General features: G+C 40.8%; 1 protein-coding gene across 1 annotated transcript in view; it reads right to left on the bottom strand.

The window, feature by feature from the left end:
• Positions 1-18,301, bottom strand: part of LOC141919490 (pinopsin-like) — an 89,142-nt gene that overhangs the window by 18,187 nt on the left and 52,654 nt on the right. Inside the window, exon 3 of the mRNA XM_074815168.1 lies at positions 7,601-7,834. Within this exon, the coding sequence (XP_074671269.1) occupies positions 7,601-7,834 (234 nt within the window). The remainder of the gene's footprint in view (positions 1-7,600; positions 7,835-18,301) is intronic.

The raw sequence follows: 18,301 nt of genomic DNA, 5'->3' as shown, positions 1-18,301 counted from the left end.
TTTCTTGTACTGGGGGCCCCAGAATTGAACACAGTACTCCAGGTGGGGTCTCATCAGAGCAGAGTAGAGGGGCAGAATCACTTCTCTCAACCTGCTGGCCACACTTCTTGTTATGCAGCCCAGGACACAGTTGGCTTTCTGGGCTGCAAGCTCACATTGCCAGTTCATGTCCAGCTTTTCACCCACCAGTAACCCCAAGTCCTTCTCTGCAGGGCTGCTCTCAATCCATTTATTCCCCATTCTATATTGATACTGGTGATTGTCCTGACCCATGTGCAGAACCTTCCACATGGCCTTGTTGAACTTCATAACATTTGCACACACCCACTCCTCAAGCCTGTCAAGGTTCCTCTGGACGGCATCCCTTCCCTCAACATATCAATGGCACCACTCAGTTTGGTGTCATCTGAGGGTGCACTCGATCCCCCTATGTCTTTGATGAAGATATCAAATAGTATTGGTCCCAATACAGACCCTTGAGGGAACCTCCCTCTCTCTTTTTGCACTACTTGTCACTTCAAATTTGACCTCAGCTTCACACTCTTTGGAGTCTCCTCTTTTGTCCTTCTTTCAGAAATGCCTGTTTTATTTTGCAGAATGGATATGGACTACAAAAGAATCCCATTGTCTTTGCTACAGACCTTACTCACTGCATTTTCCCCTAGGTGTTCTGACCTGTTCATTTCCCTGGTCTAATGTGGCAGTCTCTTCCCACTTCTGTGAAGCCTCATGTTTCTCCAGTACTATGGAAAAAGCAATATGCGAAGAGACATCAAAATATTAGATGCTGTTTACAATCATATATAAAGATATATTGCTGACCTTCACGCTGTTTAAAATCCTATATAAAGAGATATTGCTGACCTTCATTTTCTCTGTCTTCCAGAAAGGAGGATCTTTTAACTGGATGTCATTTCCATTACTGCATTCCCTAGCCATAAGTTGCAAGTCATTATACAGTCTAAAGCACATGTCCTTATCCTGTGTTTGTGTTCATTCATGTGTATTAGTTTCCAACTTCATTTAGTATTTTGCTTGCATAAGAGGAGGCCTGGCTGCCTGCTTCCTACTCTTGCCCTTGGTCTAAAGAAACGAGTCCTAAACCCTTCTCTGATGTTGAAGCCAGTCCAGCCCCCAGAAAGTATCCACACAGCAGGCAGGACAAAGCTGAGCTTATGTCACCATACCCAGACAGGTTATACCAAGGATGAAGCCTGGGGCATCATGAAGGCTGGCAGGGGCTGCTTGGGACCCTACTTAAATGCCCATGTTATTTACTTGAATTGAACTTTTTGTCATGAGCTGCAAGAGAAATTCCTAATGTAATTTTGAACTCACTGTGTGAAATGCAGTTATACATTATGACAGCAGTAAAGGTGCCCTTGAGACCTTTCTTCTCTTTGCCCCTCAACTTTAAAAAGTCATAACACTGCATGCTGGGAGACAAGTAAAGTCAAAACATTTCTGAACTGTACTATAGTATTGTATTAGAGTATTCTTTACTAAGAGATCATTTTGACTTGGCCCATTTTCAGCTTAAGCAATTCTATTTGGACAAAAAAATCTCGCCATTTCCAGATGACTGAGAAGGTAATGCAGCATCACTTCTTTATGTTGACTATTATTTACTCAAAGTCAGCCCAGCTGCCAGTGAAGAGATGAAAAAATAGATCATGAGTATTAACATCTACATGAATTTTAATGAAAAATTATTACAACTTATGATAATAAATCTTATGGTAAGCCCACAAACCTCTAGAGGGTCATGAAGTAAACAAACAAGGTCTCTTTTCAGGACTTACTAGGTGTGTTCTAATTTATGCATAAAATGAGGCTTGGCACAATTGTATGCTATCTCTCCAGATCTGTAGTTTTGTGTCCTCATGCAGCTAAAAATATCTCAGTTTTCCAAGTGGGAAACTGTGCAGCTTAAAATCAAACCCCAGTGTTAACTTATCCACATATTCTTGCAGCTTTAAAAATGAAACATGACCTTTTGTTAGAAATACTGAAAACTGCACAATACCACATGAAAATTGACTGTGAAAATACAGCTGTTATACAGCCACTTGGGAAATGTTAAGGCTTTGAGTTTCTTTTATGATTATCAAGCGTAGCTCTGTTTCCCAGCATGCATATGCACTTCTCCCTGCTCAGTGCATAACATAAGATCAGGAAGGACGAAAAGGGTTGCTAGAAAACTGCTATGCAGACAGATTATCATTAAAGAAAGAAGGACTCCTTGTTCCTTGCCTGGCAGCCGGGAAGTTCCCTGAAGGCCCAGGAAGAGGGGGCTGGCCCAGGCAGTGACCCACTAAGTGGAAGACGGGTGGTGGTGGTACAGCTTCCCAGGGACCACCGCAGCCACAGCGTGCCTGGGAGGTGTCTGACATGCGATCTGAAGCAGCACCAGTTATCTGGATGGTGCATTATCAGGCATCCTAATGCAGCAAAACAATATGAAAACACCTTTTGTTTTGCTCACGGTTCTAACCTTCTGGGGGAATTCCACATCGCTGATGGCTTGACTCCTGTTTATCACACATCAGGCTCCAACACTGTTCCCCTGCTTCTTCACAGCCTCTCTGTAGAGGCTCTCAGCTTGGGCCCAGGTGGCTATTTTACCTTCTGTGCATGAACAATGAAGATAAATCTGAAGACAATTCAATGTGTGAGTAGTCCCATTGCAGCAACAGGGCTGTGTGCCTGAGTAAGCGCTCACTTGTGAGAAGCACACTTGCACACACTTGGTCTAGGTATCATAGAGGAACATTCTCTAAGTACATTATTATTATTCCAATCTCATTGTTCACCAGGAAAAAAAAAATCTTCGTAGTTGTCTTAGTTTGTTCATTCTCTCTATTTAATTTCTCCCTCACCCAGCCTGCCCTGCCCCCCACCCCATACATGATAAATTTGGAAAGTATTAATTATTTTCAAGTAAATGTGTGTATTCTTTTCAGCATCACTTCTCCAAATCCTTGGGGAAAATCACAGGGTCAGCTTCTATTTTTAAAAGTGGAATGATTTTAACACAAGAAGACAGAGAGTAGAAATCAAAACGCTAATCAGGGACTTTTACTCACATCTAATACATCCCTTCCCTCACACTCTCCTTCCTTACTTTGGCTCAGAGGACTTTCTGACACCAGAAATAGCACATTGCTGATCACAGGGTTTGGGTGGACTTTTTTTCCAATTGTAATATGCAAAACAGTATTAGATGTGCTAGCCTGAGTTTCAGTAGTCCAGGGAGCCTTAGGTGAGCTATGTGAGTGACTAAATGTGTAGAGGTAATTAGTTGAAAGCCCATGAGCCGCAGTTAAACAAGGCTATTTCACACCAACAAAGGTTGTGATTTATAATCTGATGAGTGGCTTCTAAGCAATTTGTTCTATGGATCTTTGAGTGATGCAGGTTTAACTTGACTTAAATTTGGCTGTTGGTAGCAATGCAACAAATTCCTATTTTCTCTGAGTGCTAACTTGAAATTATGTGAAATAGCAAGTGCAGATTCACTCAATCTCACTGTTGTCTCATCCATAACCATAACCTCTCAAATACTCATTATTTGTATCTTGACTTCTGTATTGATAAAAAATGAACTTCTGATTCATAAGATAAAGTTAACCTCAAAAGCTGCCACACGATTATGTTATCCAGCTAATGATCCCTGGTTCTCAGTGCGGTATGTCCTCATGTACAGTTAGACCAGCCAGAAAGCTCTTCTGTGTTGGGGTTCCTGTGCTGTTCTATGGAATACATGAAAGCAAGATGCCCACAGCAATCACCTCCTCAATAGCAAGCCCATGTCTACAGGGAAGCTCCACATCTCTTGGTGCTTAAAGCCTGCTTGCATGTTACATGTGAAAGAGCAGGTTTCTGTCAGCATTACCATGGTAAAAGGAAGGTAGTTGAAGCTGTCATAAAAAATCTGTTTGGAGTGGCTGCATGGGTGGAAGTTTGGAAAGAGACAATGTGGACTTGACAGGGAGCTGTGACGGGAATAAAAGACAGAGAGAGGTAAGAGAAGATGAAACAGAAAATCTGCACAATTACATTAACTCTATAACTATAAAGGACTGATGCACTGAAAGCCTAAGCATGCTGATGCTGCCCAGCTTGCTCTGGCAACTGGGGGCTAGTGCCAGCCCAGCTGGCATGGTACTTAGCTGTGTGATGCATTTTTGGGGGCTTGCCCTTCTGAGAGGGTTGCCCCAGGCACACACAGCCATGTTGCCAAGGGGCAAAAGAGCCATCCATAGTGAGAGATCAGGGAAACCAGAGTCTCCTTCTTTACTGTTTCCTCCAGTTTCCCTCCAAACATCACTTCGTCTCAGGCAGTACTTCACAGCTTTGTCAAGGAAGCTTAATGTCTGCCTGGGGTGATGTTATCATTCCAGTAACAGTCCAGCTTAAGTGGTGCATCTCTCTCCTCCTGGAGGAGAGCAGAGTAAGGAGAGCAGCGTGCCCCAAGCCATCACACCTGAGGGAATCCCTGCAGCTGGAAAGAAATTCACCATTTTCCTCATTGTTTTATCACCTCAGGTCAGTGCAGAAGGCAACAGGAAAGATAAAACTTTTTCTCTGGGGTTCCTGGACCACAGAAGTGACTCAGGACCTGCTTGAGAGTTAATTTAAAGGGGTGCTCTGCAGGATAAGTTTTAAGGCTGACTCAGAGTCTGATCATTCCATGATATTCCACATTGATTTATGATAGACAGAAGCTAACATCACAGCTGCAGTCAACCAATGCCGTTTTGCGATCTTCAGGGCATGTTCCAAAGCAAAAAAGTTAGCTGATGCACAGAGAACTAAAAATTAAGCCATGTGTTCTCAGTGTATTTATAAGATGCAGGAGTAAATAACATCTCACATCCCAAAAGAGGGGACTGTGAAAAATGCAGGCCAGATAATTTCTGTGTTGGGAGGCACCAGACTCCTGGGACAATTCTCAGCTAAGCAAGAAGCCCAGAAAAGCTGAGTGCCAGGAAGAAGACAGCTTTTCCTGAGGTGTTAAATTTACAGAAAAAGGATGGGAACAACTACAGGGTAGCTGAGGTGACATGAACACTGGTGAGGCGTCAGATGAGGGTCTTACTGTTGTTCCTGTTCTGAAAGGAAGGCGAACACACAGAGGGATCTGTTTCACCATTTTTGAGTGAATCTCATTCCTCAGTGTCAGATAAAACCAATTCTTTTTACCGCTAATACACAGTGGCACAGGAGATGAGAGCTGCAGATTAATGCTAGGCATTAGCCATTATTTTGGTTTTATTACAGTGAAAAGTATTTACCCCAAATCTGACTGAGCTCCTTTTCAGGAGTGATTTTTGTCTTGATTTCTGCAACAATAAGGAAGCTAACTATGAAAAAAACCCAACCCATACAGTGACTTCCAGCTGGCAACTAATGACCCACCCTCCAAGACTGATTTGACTTTGCCCCCTTGCGTTTTTTTGTTAAATGGAGGCAGCTGTGGAACAGTAGGCAGTGGGAAACAAATGAAACATTCTCAGTGTTCAAAGAGAGAAATCTAATACATCAGTCTCGCATGCGACTGGAGACTAAGGAAGGATGTTTAAGAAATTGTTTCCAGTTCCCTGCCATGGTGCCCCTGAATTGTTGCACAGCCTTTTCAGTTCCTGCTGAGAAGAAACAGCCTGCTTTGCCTCAGAACTGTCCTAACAGATCTTGCCCTTGTAGACAGATCATCCCACACCAATCTTTCCTTATAAGAGATGATAAACTGGATCAAAAGTAAACTCCATATTGAGAAACAATTAAGCATTCAGAAATATTTCCTTTGTAGCTGAAAGAGGCAGTTACTGCAAGGAAAGAGTGATTTCAGACAGCTTGCTACATGCTGTGATGTGCAAGCACCCTGGTTTTATTCTTGCTAATCAACTTTTTCTCAACAGTGAGCCTTTGCTTTTTGCCTCAGCACATCCACAGCAGCGTGACTGTCTCATAAGCTCCTGATGATGCAGAATACACAGTTCTCAATAACTGCTTGGAGCACTTTGAGAACATAAAACCAGACTTAATTGTGTGTATATCTGTGGATGTCAGGTTGTCAGCACAGGTAATTGTGCATGTGATTCTGTTCTCAAGTCATATGGAGGGACCCAAGGCTCTGTACTGGGTTCATGTGTTTTAGAATGCAAATCTTTCCCCCAGCTTCCATACTCTTGCTATTTGGGATGTGCTCCATGTGTAAAGACAATGCCAAAATGTACTTGCGATCACTATTATGTTATAGATTGCTCCAGGGATCACAGTACAGTCAGATGATCTCATGAAGTCAAGGACCTCAGTCAAAGTGCTCAGAGAATAAAGAAGCAAGACAGATGCTGCTGTTGAGAAGTTTCCATAGGAATTGTAAAAGGTAAGGGGAAAGAGAAAAAGTTACTATTTTGTTTCAGCATTGCACTTTTCAAGTGGAGCTCTCCCACTTTTTCAACATCAGCTAGACTTTGGAAATTAAGTTCTGGTCTTGGGGAAGGCAATAATACTTTTTCCTTCTCATTTAAGGGTGGTTTCATGGCTTGTATGAGATCTTTCTCTCAGACTCCAGGAGTAGATTCAATCCTTGTTTAAGAATTTTAGGTTAGATGATGAACCAGACCAAGAACGATCTCTGGCTAAGGCAAAATTGGAATATAATTGGCTGTTACATTCAATTTTTCCCTTGTCTAGGCCCCATAATAATATACTGCTGCTGTTGATAAATACAAAGGGTAGGCTCCAGCATACACTGAGCAAGAAAGGATAAAGGGAGTTTATGTGCTTATAATAGTGTAATGGACATAACGAAGAAAGGAAATTGAGAACAACCTCTAACACATAAAAAAATAAGGTGTTTTCATAAACTATGCATATTTGCCAAATTTCTTACTGCAAAACACTTTTAAAATTTCCAGATCTGCATTACCAAACTCTATAAACAATGTTGTCAACACAGAAACTTTAGGAAGTTCATTTCTGTGTTCTGAAAATGCCATTTACGGGAACGAGGGACCTGAACTAGATCTAGGCATTTTAGAAGTGCTAGAATTGGTAGTGGTCCTCATGGGACAAAATTCATTATCTATTTTCGCATGTAGCTGAACTGGGAATTTAACAGGAAGGATGCAGAAGTCCACAAAAACTGTAATTGCAATGACTATTTGTTTTCAAGAATCTGTCACGAAAATGGTATTTGCAAATGGTCTCCTCCTTTACATCGTTTTCAAGGTCATGAATTTCCTTCCTCTTCTTGTCCCTATTTCCTCAGCCCCTCAACCCTCAAATGTTTGAACATTCTTCTTGTAAATAGATGCCAATACCTTTGGCAACTAACTCTGCAGCATACAAATTAACACCCAGTCTGCCTTCAAAGAACACAAGCAATTTCAGTAAGTAAATGTTTATCTGTTCTTCCTACCTAGCAATATATTGTTGATTGTAAAGACTTCCACCCCAAGACTCCAGTAATATCATTTGGCCAAGTCTTGAATGTCCGTCTCATAAAGACACATCTACGGGACTGGTAGTCACAGTGGTCAAGAATGCCTGACAGATCCTGAAGAAAATAAAATTTTAAAATAGTATGTCTTACCTGTTTATTCATAAGTATGTAGATAATGGGATTGCAAACAGTGCTGCTTTTTGCTAGGATGGAAGGTATGACGCTTGCAACTGGAGTCACCACACCCGGCTTACCAAATGTTGCAAGTAATGCTATAACTCCATAGGGAATCCAGCACACGAGATAACAGATAACTGTAGTGATCACCATGAACAGTACACGGTATTCTCTTTTGCGGGCAGTGTTCTTGTGAATTTTTCCAACCTAAGGGAAGGTGAAAAAAGATAGAATTTAAGAAGCTGAGCTGTTGTATTGACTACTTTAACAACCTGGGACTATTGGTCTTGGATCAGCAATGACAATCAACATTGTAGTTCCAGAAGCAAAACAAACACAAACCCAAAAGTGAGCAAATGGAGTAGGAAGACTTTCATTGTCTCCACCAGGTACTAGGGGAAGCCCTGCAGACATCATGCTACATGCCAGCACAAACCAGAGTCCCAGCGGAGGTTGGAGCAAAAGCAGAAAGGTGACAAAGTTAGCATCTAGTCCTTAATAGCTGGGAGGTCATCTCCACTTGCTTTTCAGGTGTAGCATTTTGTATAACTGTATAATGATTTTACTCAATCTATTCCAGTACACAGGACTTGCTTGAGACGGAGAAGCATTATGAAGCACAAGTGAACCAACAGAAGCATTTTCTGTTAGTGGTGTAGAAAGAGCAGAGCAATGTTAAGACTGTGCTCAGTACCTCTGTCCTTGGATGTTTTCAAGGCTTGGCTAGATAAACCCTCAGCTGGCCTGGTGCAGTGGTGGCAATGGTCTTACTCTATGTGGGACAGTAGAGAAGCCTTGCAAACAACACTTCATGAAGTTTTAAGTGGTAAGATTCACCCTTTCCAGACTATTTCTTCCAGGTAGTTTACCATTTTGAAAAAAGAGCGTCACTCCTGATTAATTATCAAAACCAGGTTTTTGTGCTCTTAAAAAAGTGTGCCAAATACTGACATAGTTCAGCTATTGTATTGGGTTTTGGGGGGAAATGGAGTAGAACTGGGTAAACAGGAAGTGCAGATTTAAATGATTAGTTTCAAAGTGATGGTACAACAACCCATCTTGCTATCATGAGTTTACCAGTAACTACAGTCTGTGGGCAAACCCAACTCTGCTGTGGAAGTATTTATAGTCTGTGCTTCCAAATGTACTCTCCTTTGATCTGGTCTGAACTGAAACATCATGAGTTTTTGGAGTCTAGAACTCTAAAATGGAGGTTAAACATTAAAATAACCGCCAATTTCTATTTTTGAGCTCTGGTGTGAATGCATTTTTCTGCAGACAGCTACAGAATGTTTTTCAAGTATGGTCATACTGTTGAGTGCATTGGTGATAACTGTGAGGAGAAAGCTTCATTCCCTACACATAATGCACATGCAGTGCCATGCACAAGCATTACTTAAAAGCAAGCTTCCCATGCAGTAGCTCTGTGAGATGGACATTAAGTTTGATCCAAAGCTTATGGAAGTCAACATAAGATTGGGTGGGGCGCAGATCAGTATTGGGTGCTTAGCGTCATTTTAAAGGGATTATGAAAAAGTTCTCAGGAAACATTCAGAAAGATTAACTCCAGAATAGCAAGGCTGGTCTCCATAACCATCTTTGCAGCCAACAAAGAAAAGCAAACTCTGCAAGGAGGCTAATTTTGGAACCAGTGTCTTTCCACAGACTCTAGATGGAGCCTCAGCACACTGGTCTCCCAAGGTTATGGTTAATTCCTCAACTACCCCCCAGCCTGTGTTTAGCAAACCCAGATGTGCCAGTAGGATTTCAGGAAGTATTCAAATGCTTAAACTACATCAATTGAGTCTTGTACTCAGCCCAATGTAATTTATGTCCACTTTAATGTCCTTTTGTCTCTTGAATGCAGTACTTGAGAGTAAACTACACCCAAGGGAACTAAGCCCCTGTAAAGCTACAAACACAAATAAGCAAAAAGGCAGCTCCCTGGAATGCAATGCATCCAAACTTTACTTAACCAAAAAAAAAAAAAAGGTTGAAACGAATGGGTTTAAGCTGATGCAGGAGATCACTGATGTGCACAACTCTGTAAAGCAATAGAACACAGTTAAAGGTGAAAGGTGGAAGCCACTAATCACCCGAGTCAAATGTCATCTGTTGCCTGTTGCACAACTTACACATGCTAATGCAGTGGAAATAGAGCTTTACATACCTGTTTGTGTTGTGGGTGCTTTTGCATAACATATGTGTTTATGTATCAGACTGTGAGTTAAAAACATATATAGTAACTGTGTAAGTACATATGGAAGGCAAAATAATATGGTGACGCTGTTTGTTTTTAGTTAATTATGATTCTAGCCTTCTAGAATGGTTGATTCTATCTGGTTTCAGTAAAAATGTTCCTGTTCAAAGTAAATAAAACACATGCAAACTTAGTTTGCCAAAAATAACAAGTATTTTTCCTGTCTAGTCTTTTAATGATTTTCTGCAAAAAGGCAATTACAAAATAAAATCCATCCTTTCTGAAAACACTGGGGACTATTTTTTTTTTCAATAACACAATTTATTTATCTCATAATTAGTTTAGCTTGAAAAAAGGATTAATAATGGTCCGATCCTGTATTGCTTATTTGAATTAAATTTTTCATGACTAATGGGAATTTTCTCTGACTGAAGAATCCAGGATCTCATGTTAGCTCCAGCTGTGTTACAAGTTTAATATTAACCAAGAATGCAAAGCCATAGCTAGCCATGGGATCCACAGGTAAAGATCTTCAAGGCAGAGGCATCAGTCAGCACATTTTCCCTCTGTGTCTAGATAATATCTCTGTCTTGAAGAGTTTGCAAGAGTCTACCCTCTGCACAGATAAAATATAGATCAGAAGTAAGGGAAGGAAAGATGTGTAAAAGTGAAGTGACTATGAGTGTGATTTTGGTATGTATGTTATTTTCACATCGTTAGCATGTTTCCTTAGGAAGGGAAGCCTACCCTGCCACTGTGTCTGTGTTAATGTTACTAAATCTGCCTGCCTGTTGGTCTCAATATCTTCCTTGTAAATTTGATTGAAATTATGTGAAATAGCAAGTGCTATTAAGTTTTGAAACTTATTAGGGGGACAGAGGTCTTTGACACCGAGTTCTTCACGTGTCACTAGAGCCAAAGCATCCTTATTAATGTTCCCATTAAGAAGAAAAATGCAATGTGAAATGAACTCAGACACCAGACAATCCACTCTAGTTTAGGTTCTGTTTTGATTTTGTTTGTATTTTTTTCCATTTGTCTTGCTCTTCTGATAATTAAAAAGTAGAAAGCTCTGAACACAGCTGTTCCTGAAATAGTCTTAATGTGTCCCCAGTATCTGTTAAGGGTGACCTTCCACTGCAGTCTTCTATAATTAAGTTTAAACACATTTGTCAAACCTGTGGAAAGCAAGCCTAGCTGTCATGCTCACAGAGTCTTTCACCTCCATGTTTACACCAACGTAGCCAACTGTTTTGATTTTTATGTGCCTCATGTTATAATTCTATAATATGATTTATTTACAGTCCAGATCCTGGGAATGAACATATTAGAACTTCAAGGTTTTTTGAAACTAGTTTTTTTTTTTTTCCCCCCAGAAATACCTTTCTACTCTCACTGTTGCAGAGAGGAGATTAAAAGTATGGAATTGCAGTAACAAATGCAAGCAATGGACCAGAAGTGAGGAAGGATCATAAAGTATGTCCTTTCTTAATGGTTCTAAACCGCAGGTGACCTGGAGGTCCCACCTTTTCAGAGGGGACAAAGATAGTAAGATGAGTCCAAAGGACAAATGACCTCTAGGCATCCCTTGCAACAAAGCTCAAATGTACTTGATGCTTCTCTTGATTTTTATTTGATGTCCAGAGTTGCTGTAGCTGTTAACCATGTTTTATACTTAAGTAACTCATCTGCTTCCTTGATGTCAGTAATATCACTTTTTCTAGGCATTCTGGCCACCAATAAATTGCAGAACATGTGAGGTGCTGGAGTTGCGCTTACACAACTGAAGGGGTAAGAGAAGAGTCATACTGCTTGATGCCCCTGAGCATGCTGCCAGTCTGTTGTGTGACTGTCCTTCCCCTAGCTTTGTGCCACATCTTGGGAGGTAGCTAAACTGTGTGATCCTGCTTGCTATGCTCCTTCTGTCTCGCCGAGCCACTTCAGCACAAACATGGTTGTTTTGATAGTGGTGAAGACAAGCAGCAGATCTCAGGCTGGTTGTGGTATTACTGTGATACATTCTGGGATATGTTAACAATGCAAGAAATGCCAGAGGACTTCAAGAAGTGTTAGAATACTCTGTAGGAATTTCCCCCAGAGTTTTGTTTTTGAAACCATGTACTGTATTTATCTACACATTCTTGGTTTCATTGCCATTGCAGCTTTGCAGCCTACCTTTAGAAGGTGTTATCTTTCTATGTTTAAAATACATAGAAGATCTAAACCACATCTTTAAAATGGCACAAGAAATACTGGCCCATTGGGATTCAAAGGTATTTATTAGGTATTTATTATACACGTCTTTGCTGTAAACTCAGCTGTTTTCTCTGGGACAAAGATCATCTCCTGACAAATTTGGTAGTCTAAATGTAGGGAAAGCACTATACTGAAAGAATAAGGGGGGGGGGGGGGGGGGGGGGGGGAGGCAGTGTTTAAGCTTTTTTAATGAGAAAATGTGTGTCTCCCCTACTTTTGTCCTGGGAAGTAGCAGAAGTGTTTTGGTTTTTCAGAACTCAGCCAGAGGCAGTGACAGGCAAGCTTGTCTAATCTCAGGCACTGAGCATAAGACTGGCACAATTAGCTCTCATGTGGATTTGCCCTGTAGCCAAGCTGCATCTCATGTACATACCCAATACTCCCTTCTCCACTCAACCTGACATGCAAGACTGTGGCAGGTGCGCCCACCCAATGAAAATAGGGCTTCTTGACTGCTGAAGTGTAGCAGCTTCTGATTGCCTTTGTTCTCGGGTATTCACAGTAGTTGGGGCCTTCGGCCAATGGGAGCCGCTATTGCTTACAGGTCAGATTCGGCCTGGGTATAAATGGAGTCCCCTGGGGGAGCCATTCTGAGCTTGTTCCCTGGAGCAGCATGCTGAGGTTGAGGACTCTCCCCTTGGGTTGGGAAGCTGCCCAAGGAAACTCCTCGAGGTGCCTTGGGTCAGGAAGCTGCCCTGAGCAGGTCCTTGAGATTGAGAGCCCTCATTTCTTAGCTGAGTGATAGAGTGTTTTGGGTTGTTGTTAAACCCTAAGGAGTTGTGCTTTGTTATGTGTTGCAGGTTGTCATTAAACCCTAGGAAGTTGTTCTGTTCTCCTCTCAGACATTTGAACCTGTAATTTGCGGAGGGCTAGTTAATTGTGTTGATAATAAATTTTTAATTTTTGGTAGTTGGTTGTTTATTTGAGAGCCTCCATAACAAAGACACCACTAGCTGGATGACTACAGCAGTGTGATGAGCAGGTACGTTAGATGTGAGAGGCCACAGAGCATGGGAGATGCCATGGTGGTATTCAGTGAGGAGGATGGCAGCAGTAGAAATGTCCTCAAAAGGGGCCTGAGTGACACATTGCTTTGTTGACCTCAAAAGCTGCGTCCCCTCTCCTCTCAGCTGACAAGACATAGCAAATGCATTTACCCTAGTCTCTCCTCCTTACTCAATGTAGCTATGTGCTTTCTCTCATAAACCATTTCCTTCATATTTTAACAGCTCCCAGTCATTTTCAGCTGTGAACATTTTGAAGGGTTATGAAGAATATATGATATCCCATCCATCTAACCACTAGATGGGAGAGACTATACAGTAAGAATCCAGCATCCAGAGCCACAGAATCATCTAGGTTGGAGAAGACCTTGTAGATCATCTAGTCCAACCATTAACCTAACATTGACAGTTCTCAACTACACCATATCCCTCAGCGCTATGTCAACAAGCTAGTTCAAGTAGGGGAAAATGTACATCATAGCATCTTAAAAATCAGTGGGGCTTTTTAATGCATTTTGTCCTTCAAGTCAGTTTATCTTTCTCCAACTATTTATTAAGATAGAAAATAATGTCAATTATTATACTCTGTGCATCTAAATAGCAGATGCTGTAATCGTTCTTTAGCTAGCCCACTCTAAACAAGCAATATAGAAACAGGGTGCAAAGTGCTTTTTATAGCATGGACGATGCATTATTCCTGGATCTGTCTTTGTACATTTTACACTCAAATAACCATGTTTTCTTCACTACTTCAGAACTGCACAGTAAAGAGAAGGCTATTTATGAACAGCAGTGTTTGTTGCCAACCTCTTTAAGTGTCAGTTATAAGTGCCTGTTTTGACATGATCAAATATTCAACAGTACTACCAAAACCAGAGACAAATGAAATATTCATAATCATCTGAGGGAAGTCTGCCAATCTTTGAACATTTAGCCTACTACAGCTGCTTGAAATGAACAGAAGGGAGCTAGACTTTTTAAAACAAATGCTACAGTAGAGGAAAAGGCTGGAAAAAGATCTTTCTTCTTCCTTCAGGAAGCAGTCAAGTAAGACAGTCTTCTCTGTTATGTTTCTAACAAAAAAAAAAAAAAAAAAAAAAGAAATGCTCTCCATTTATTGGTACAAAATAACCCTCTACCAAATCCAGGAGTGTCTCAAACTAAGCAGTGATGCAAATGTGAGTTATGATGAGCTTTCTCCTCTCCCATCTCTATGGATTCTGTCCTCAAGCAAAAACAAGGAAAAAAGCCAAGAAAAGCCACTCTGAAGCATGAAAAGCTCTAAAAAGCTGTAGGAATCAGCAGCTCTGAATCAGAGCTCTTCAGTGTGGGCTACCCCAGAACTGATACTTTATGAATTAACACAAAGATAGATGAACTACTTTGTTTGTTGTTTAAGATAGACAATCATGGTAAAAGAGGGCTCACTAGCTTAAAATTAAATGCCTTCTTTATCAGCATTTACGTGGCTAAGTTCAAAATAAGAGTGAACACTGAAGAGATGTATAGTCTCTGTGGAAACAGCGTCTAAAGAGAAACATCTGCTTCAGGTCATCTTAGAATCCAATGGGCCCTGACTCTACAAAGCATTCACACTTACATGTTCACTGACTGAACTGAGATTTAAGTATGCACATGAGCACTTCACTCAGTTGGGGACACATAAGGAGTTAATAGCAACAAATATAGAAGGAGGAAGCCATAAAATCACACACGGGGCTTTATAGTTAATTATTTCAATGTCCCTATTAAGTTTAGGAATTGAAGTCCATAGGAATGATATTTTATCAGCTGAAATCTGGCTTTACTGGGAATTTTTGTTACTGAAATGGGAATAGTCATCTTAATGCCTCAAGGTGAAGTGAAGTTGCGCTTTAAATACAAAACTTATGGCTTTGTACACTGCCCTTGAAGCATAACTGTTATTGCTGCTAATATCAGTGAAGCTCTGTTGTGGACTTAAGGAACATTATAATCCTCTTAGTTGCAGGAATTCTTTCACTAGCTAAAGGGCTTTTAGCAGCAACTTGACTTACACAGTAAACACATTTCCATGCACTAAACCAGCAGCTCATGGTGTCACTTCCATCATACACAACTCATGTTTTATCCTGACCTTCTTTGTGGATTTTCCAGCATCAGTGTGCATGAGAGAATTAAAGGTATATTACACACATCTATCATTTGGTTTCGTATTAACAGAAAGAGAAGTACATTAGATACTCATATCTTCCCCAAGTGGGGGCTATCTCTTTTTTCTCTAGAACTAGACATACCTAGCAAGGACAATGGCTGCAAAAACATGAGTGTGGGCTTCCCATGCACTGAGTTGGCACAACACAGGTGAATTCCAGCTCAAGAGCTGAGCACGCACAGCACTTGGCCATAAGTAACAAGCTCAGCCTGCCTGTGAGTCAGCCTGTGCCCTGGGCTCAGCACCGGCCTAGCACAGACATGGGAGGTCCGCAGCTGCCTGGCATCTCACCAGCCTGGAGTACAGGCACAGTGTGTGTACCCCTGCAGCAGCTGGGACAGACAGACCCAAGTGGCTGCTGTTGCTGGTATGGCCAGGAGAAGTGGTTTGCCTTGGCACACAGTAAGGAGCCCACACCAAACAACTGGCTCCTGCAAAGGGACTGACTCATTAAACGGTCCAAAGGTATGACAGCAACAAGTAAAGCAATTCCAAAATGTTATAACCTACGCCAAATAAATAAAAAAAATGCTTGCGAGGTGAAAATAGAATCACCATAACACTGAAGAGACACCAGCCTTGGCAGCTCATTTTAAGCAGACATATTGTATATGATGATATGCACTTCTCAAAAATGTTATTTGTATGTATGTCCTTCAGTAATTGTGAGACTGCACAGAACTGCTATCTCTGATATTGGCAGTGACACTTCTATGGCACTTACCTGTCTGAAACAAATCAAAGATGTGTAGAAAATAAGATATGTGGAAAATGGAAAATGAAAGGGCAGTGAAGCGTGGTTGCTGTCTGGAAGATATAGCTAGTTGAAAAAACCTGGAGATGCAAGAATCATCAAATGTTATGTCCAAAGTTATTAAACTCTAATTAATTTTCTATCAAAAAGATGATCAAAAGAAACCGTCTGCTATAAAATATTAAGGTTGGTGGAATTTTGTGTGTCTAACATGTCTCACCCTATTTTACAAATTCCCTAGATAGTTTGGGAGACTGTAATAGATAGTAAGCCATTCCCTTGAAGACATCAGATCTAATTTTTCCAAACTGATAGCAATCACAAACTATATTACTTGCTTGTATTTGATTGCTTGTCTAAGTCCAGTTCTAGTGAGCATGTTATAACTGGCCTTGACTCACATCAACTGACATCCCTATCAATGGGCTCAGGAAAAACATGTCGGACTGAATTAGCGTAAAACAATTATATCCTATGGATGATAAAGAAACTTCAAAGCTTTAAAGGCTGGATTCACTACTCTGTTCCAGCGTGTGCTGCAAAGGGGATGAGTCCTCCTTGATCAAGGAAGACACCTATTTTGGCTGGAAAAACCATTGAGTCAAAGCTGTCTCTGGTTCTAGGGATTGTGAAAGGTGCAATGACCCCTATGTAGGGGTTAACATTAAAAGTTTAGAGCTCTGGAAGAACTGAATGTTGACGGCCCCTCTCTGATAGCAAATACCAGTTGTTTTTTCTGGTCCTTTCATTCAAAGTAGCTGAAAGTCAGTCCAAGACCATAGGTAGTGTTGCAGTTACCTGGATGTAGGTCTAGCCGCACCTTTTTCGGGGAAGGAGGTGGTTTTGGTACATACTCTGATAGCCAAAAGCCAGAATCCTTTCTGACCTGATACTGAGCATCCAGACTGCCACCATCAGACACCTGGCAACAAGAACTACAAGGCCTGAGCAGACCCACTGTCCTCCTTCTGACTGCAGAAGAAGCCTAGAAGACTAATTTGGCCTAATCTTTTGGTGGCTAAGGTTATGTCAACTGAACCTCACCCAGAAAAGAGCAGGAGGGGGACAGAGAGGCAGCTACTCCTATTCCCATTGCATAGTATTCTGTAAACCTGGGATTTTACACTAGTGTATGTCTAGAAAATTATAACATTGTCAAAACAAGTATTAAAAAAGAGAAAAATATGTGTTTTTCAGGGGGACAGGAGGAAAATTGGAGACTTGGCAAAAGACTGACACTGGACAGGCTCTGGGGAACTAAGCTTCTTGGTGTCCAGATTTATCTATCCTATGGTTAGAGGACTTTCATGGTAAGATATATTAACAGGAGTGCAGGCTGCTTTTATTGTAACGGGGTGGAGTAGGTATTTCACAAAACAGTAGGTTTTGTTGCATGGCTGAATTAAATCAGAGTTAGGTGATAGAAGGGATGTTTTATCAACAAATACAGCACAGACTTCTGAAGGAGATTCAGTAGTTGTTGAACCAAGTCAGGACTGAGAATGACCCCTATACTCATGGTGTGTAATCCTGGGTTCATCTGTGAGGGCAAAACTGAGGGATCCCACCTTGGGGAGGGAAAAACTGAAGGTCTGAAGGATACTCTCCAATAACAGAATAAAACTGCAGCTAGTTTTGTAAAGATAATATGTAAGAATATTATTACATGTGTTGCTGCTTAGCAACACAACTTGTTATTATAAAGGCCAAAGGCGTTAAGATCACTTTCAGAAAAATCAAGCCAGTAATTTAGTTTAAGACTCATCTTTTTGAAAAGCTTGCCAACAAATTATATCTTTAACAGATTTACTTTTCCAATAACCAACTTCTGGTTTTGGGTGGTTTTTTTAATAACTTTTGCAATGACTTTGACAGACCTAACAACCCAGATGAAGTTAAGGTAAAGGAAAAATGAAAACATATTTCTGTTTTTTAAAGCTGACTTCAGTGTATTTTGCATTGAAGAATTTCTGGAGCGGAAGGGGAAAATATCAGACATTAATTCTTTCTTGGTTTCCGTATACTTTGTTCCAGAGACAGCACCACACAGAATGTATATCTGCAAAATCACTAATATGGTTGAACTCCTCAAAAAGAGATGAATTGACAGGTGTAAAATTTCTTTCAAGGTTTCAAGGTTACTACTTGATGCTAAGCAATAAAATGCTACCATCTAAATAGGAAATGGAGTGCACATTGGCCTGTATCTAAAGAAAAAGTGTTTTCAATCAAAGGTGACAAAAAATAATGCTTTGAAAGACCGTAA

This window comes from Strix aluco, chromosome 2 (genome assembly GCF_031877795.1).
Source record: "Strix aluco isolate bStrAlu1 chromosome 2, bStrAlu1.hap1, whole genome shotgun sequence".
Classification (NCBI taxonomy): domain Eukaryota; kingdom Metazoa; phylum Chordata; class Aves; order Strigiformes; family Strigidae; genus Strix; species Strix aluco.
Note: the sequence above shows the minus strand (reverse complement) of the source record. Positions and strands in the feature narration are given on the sequence as shown.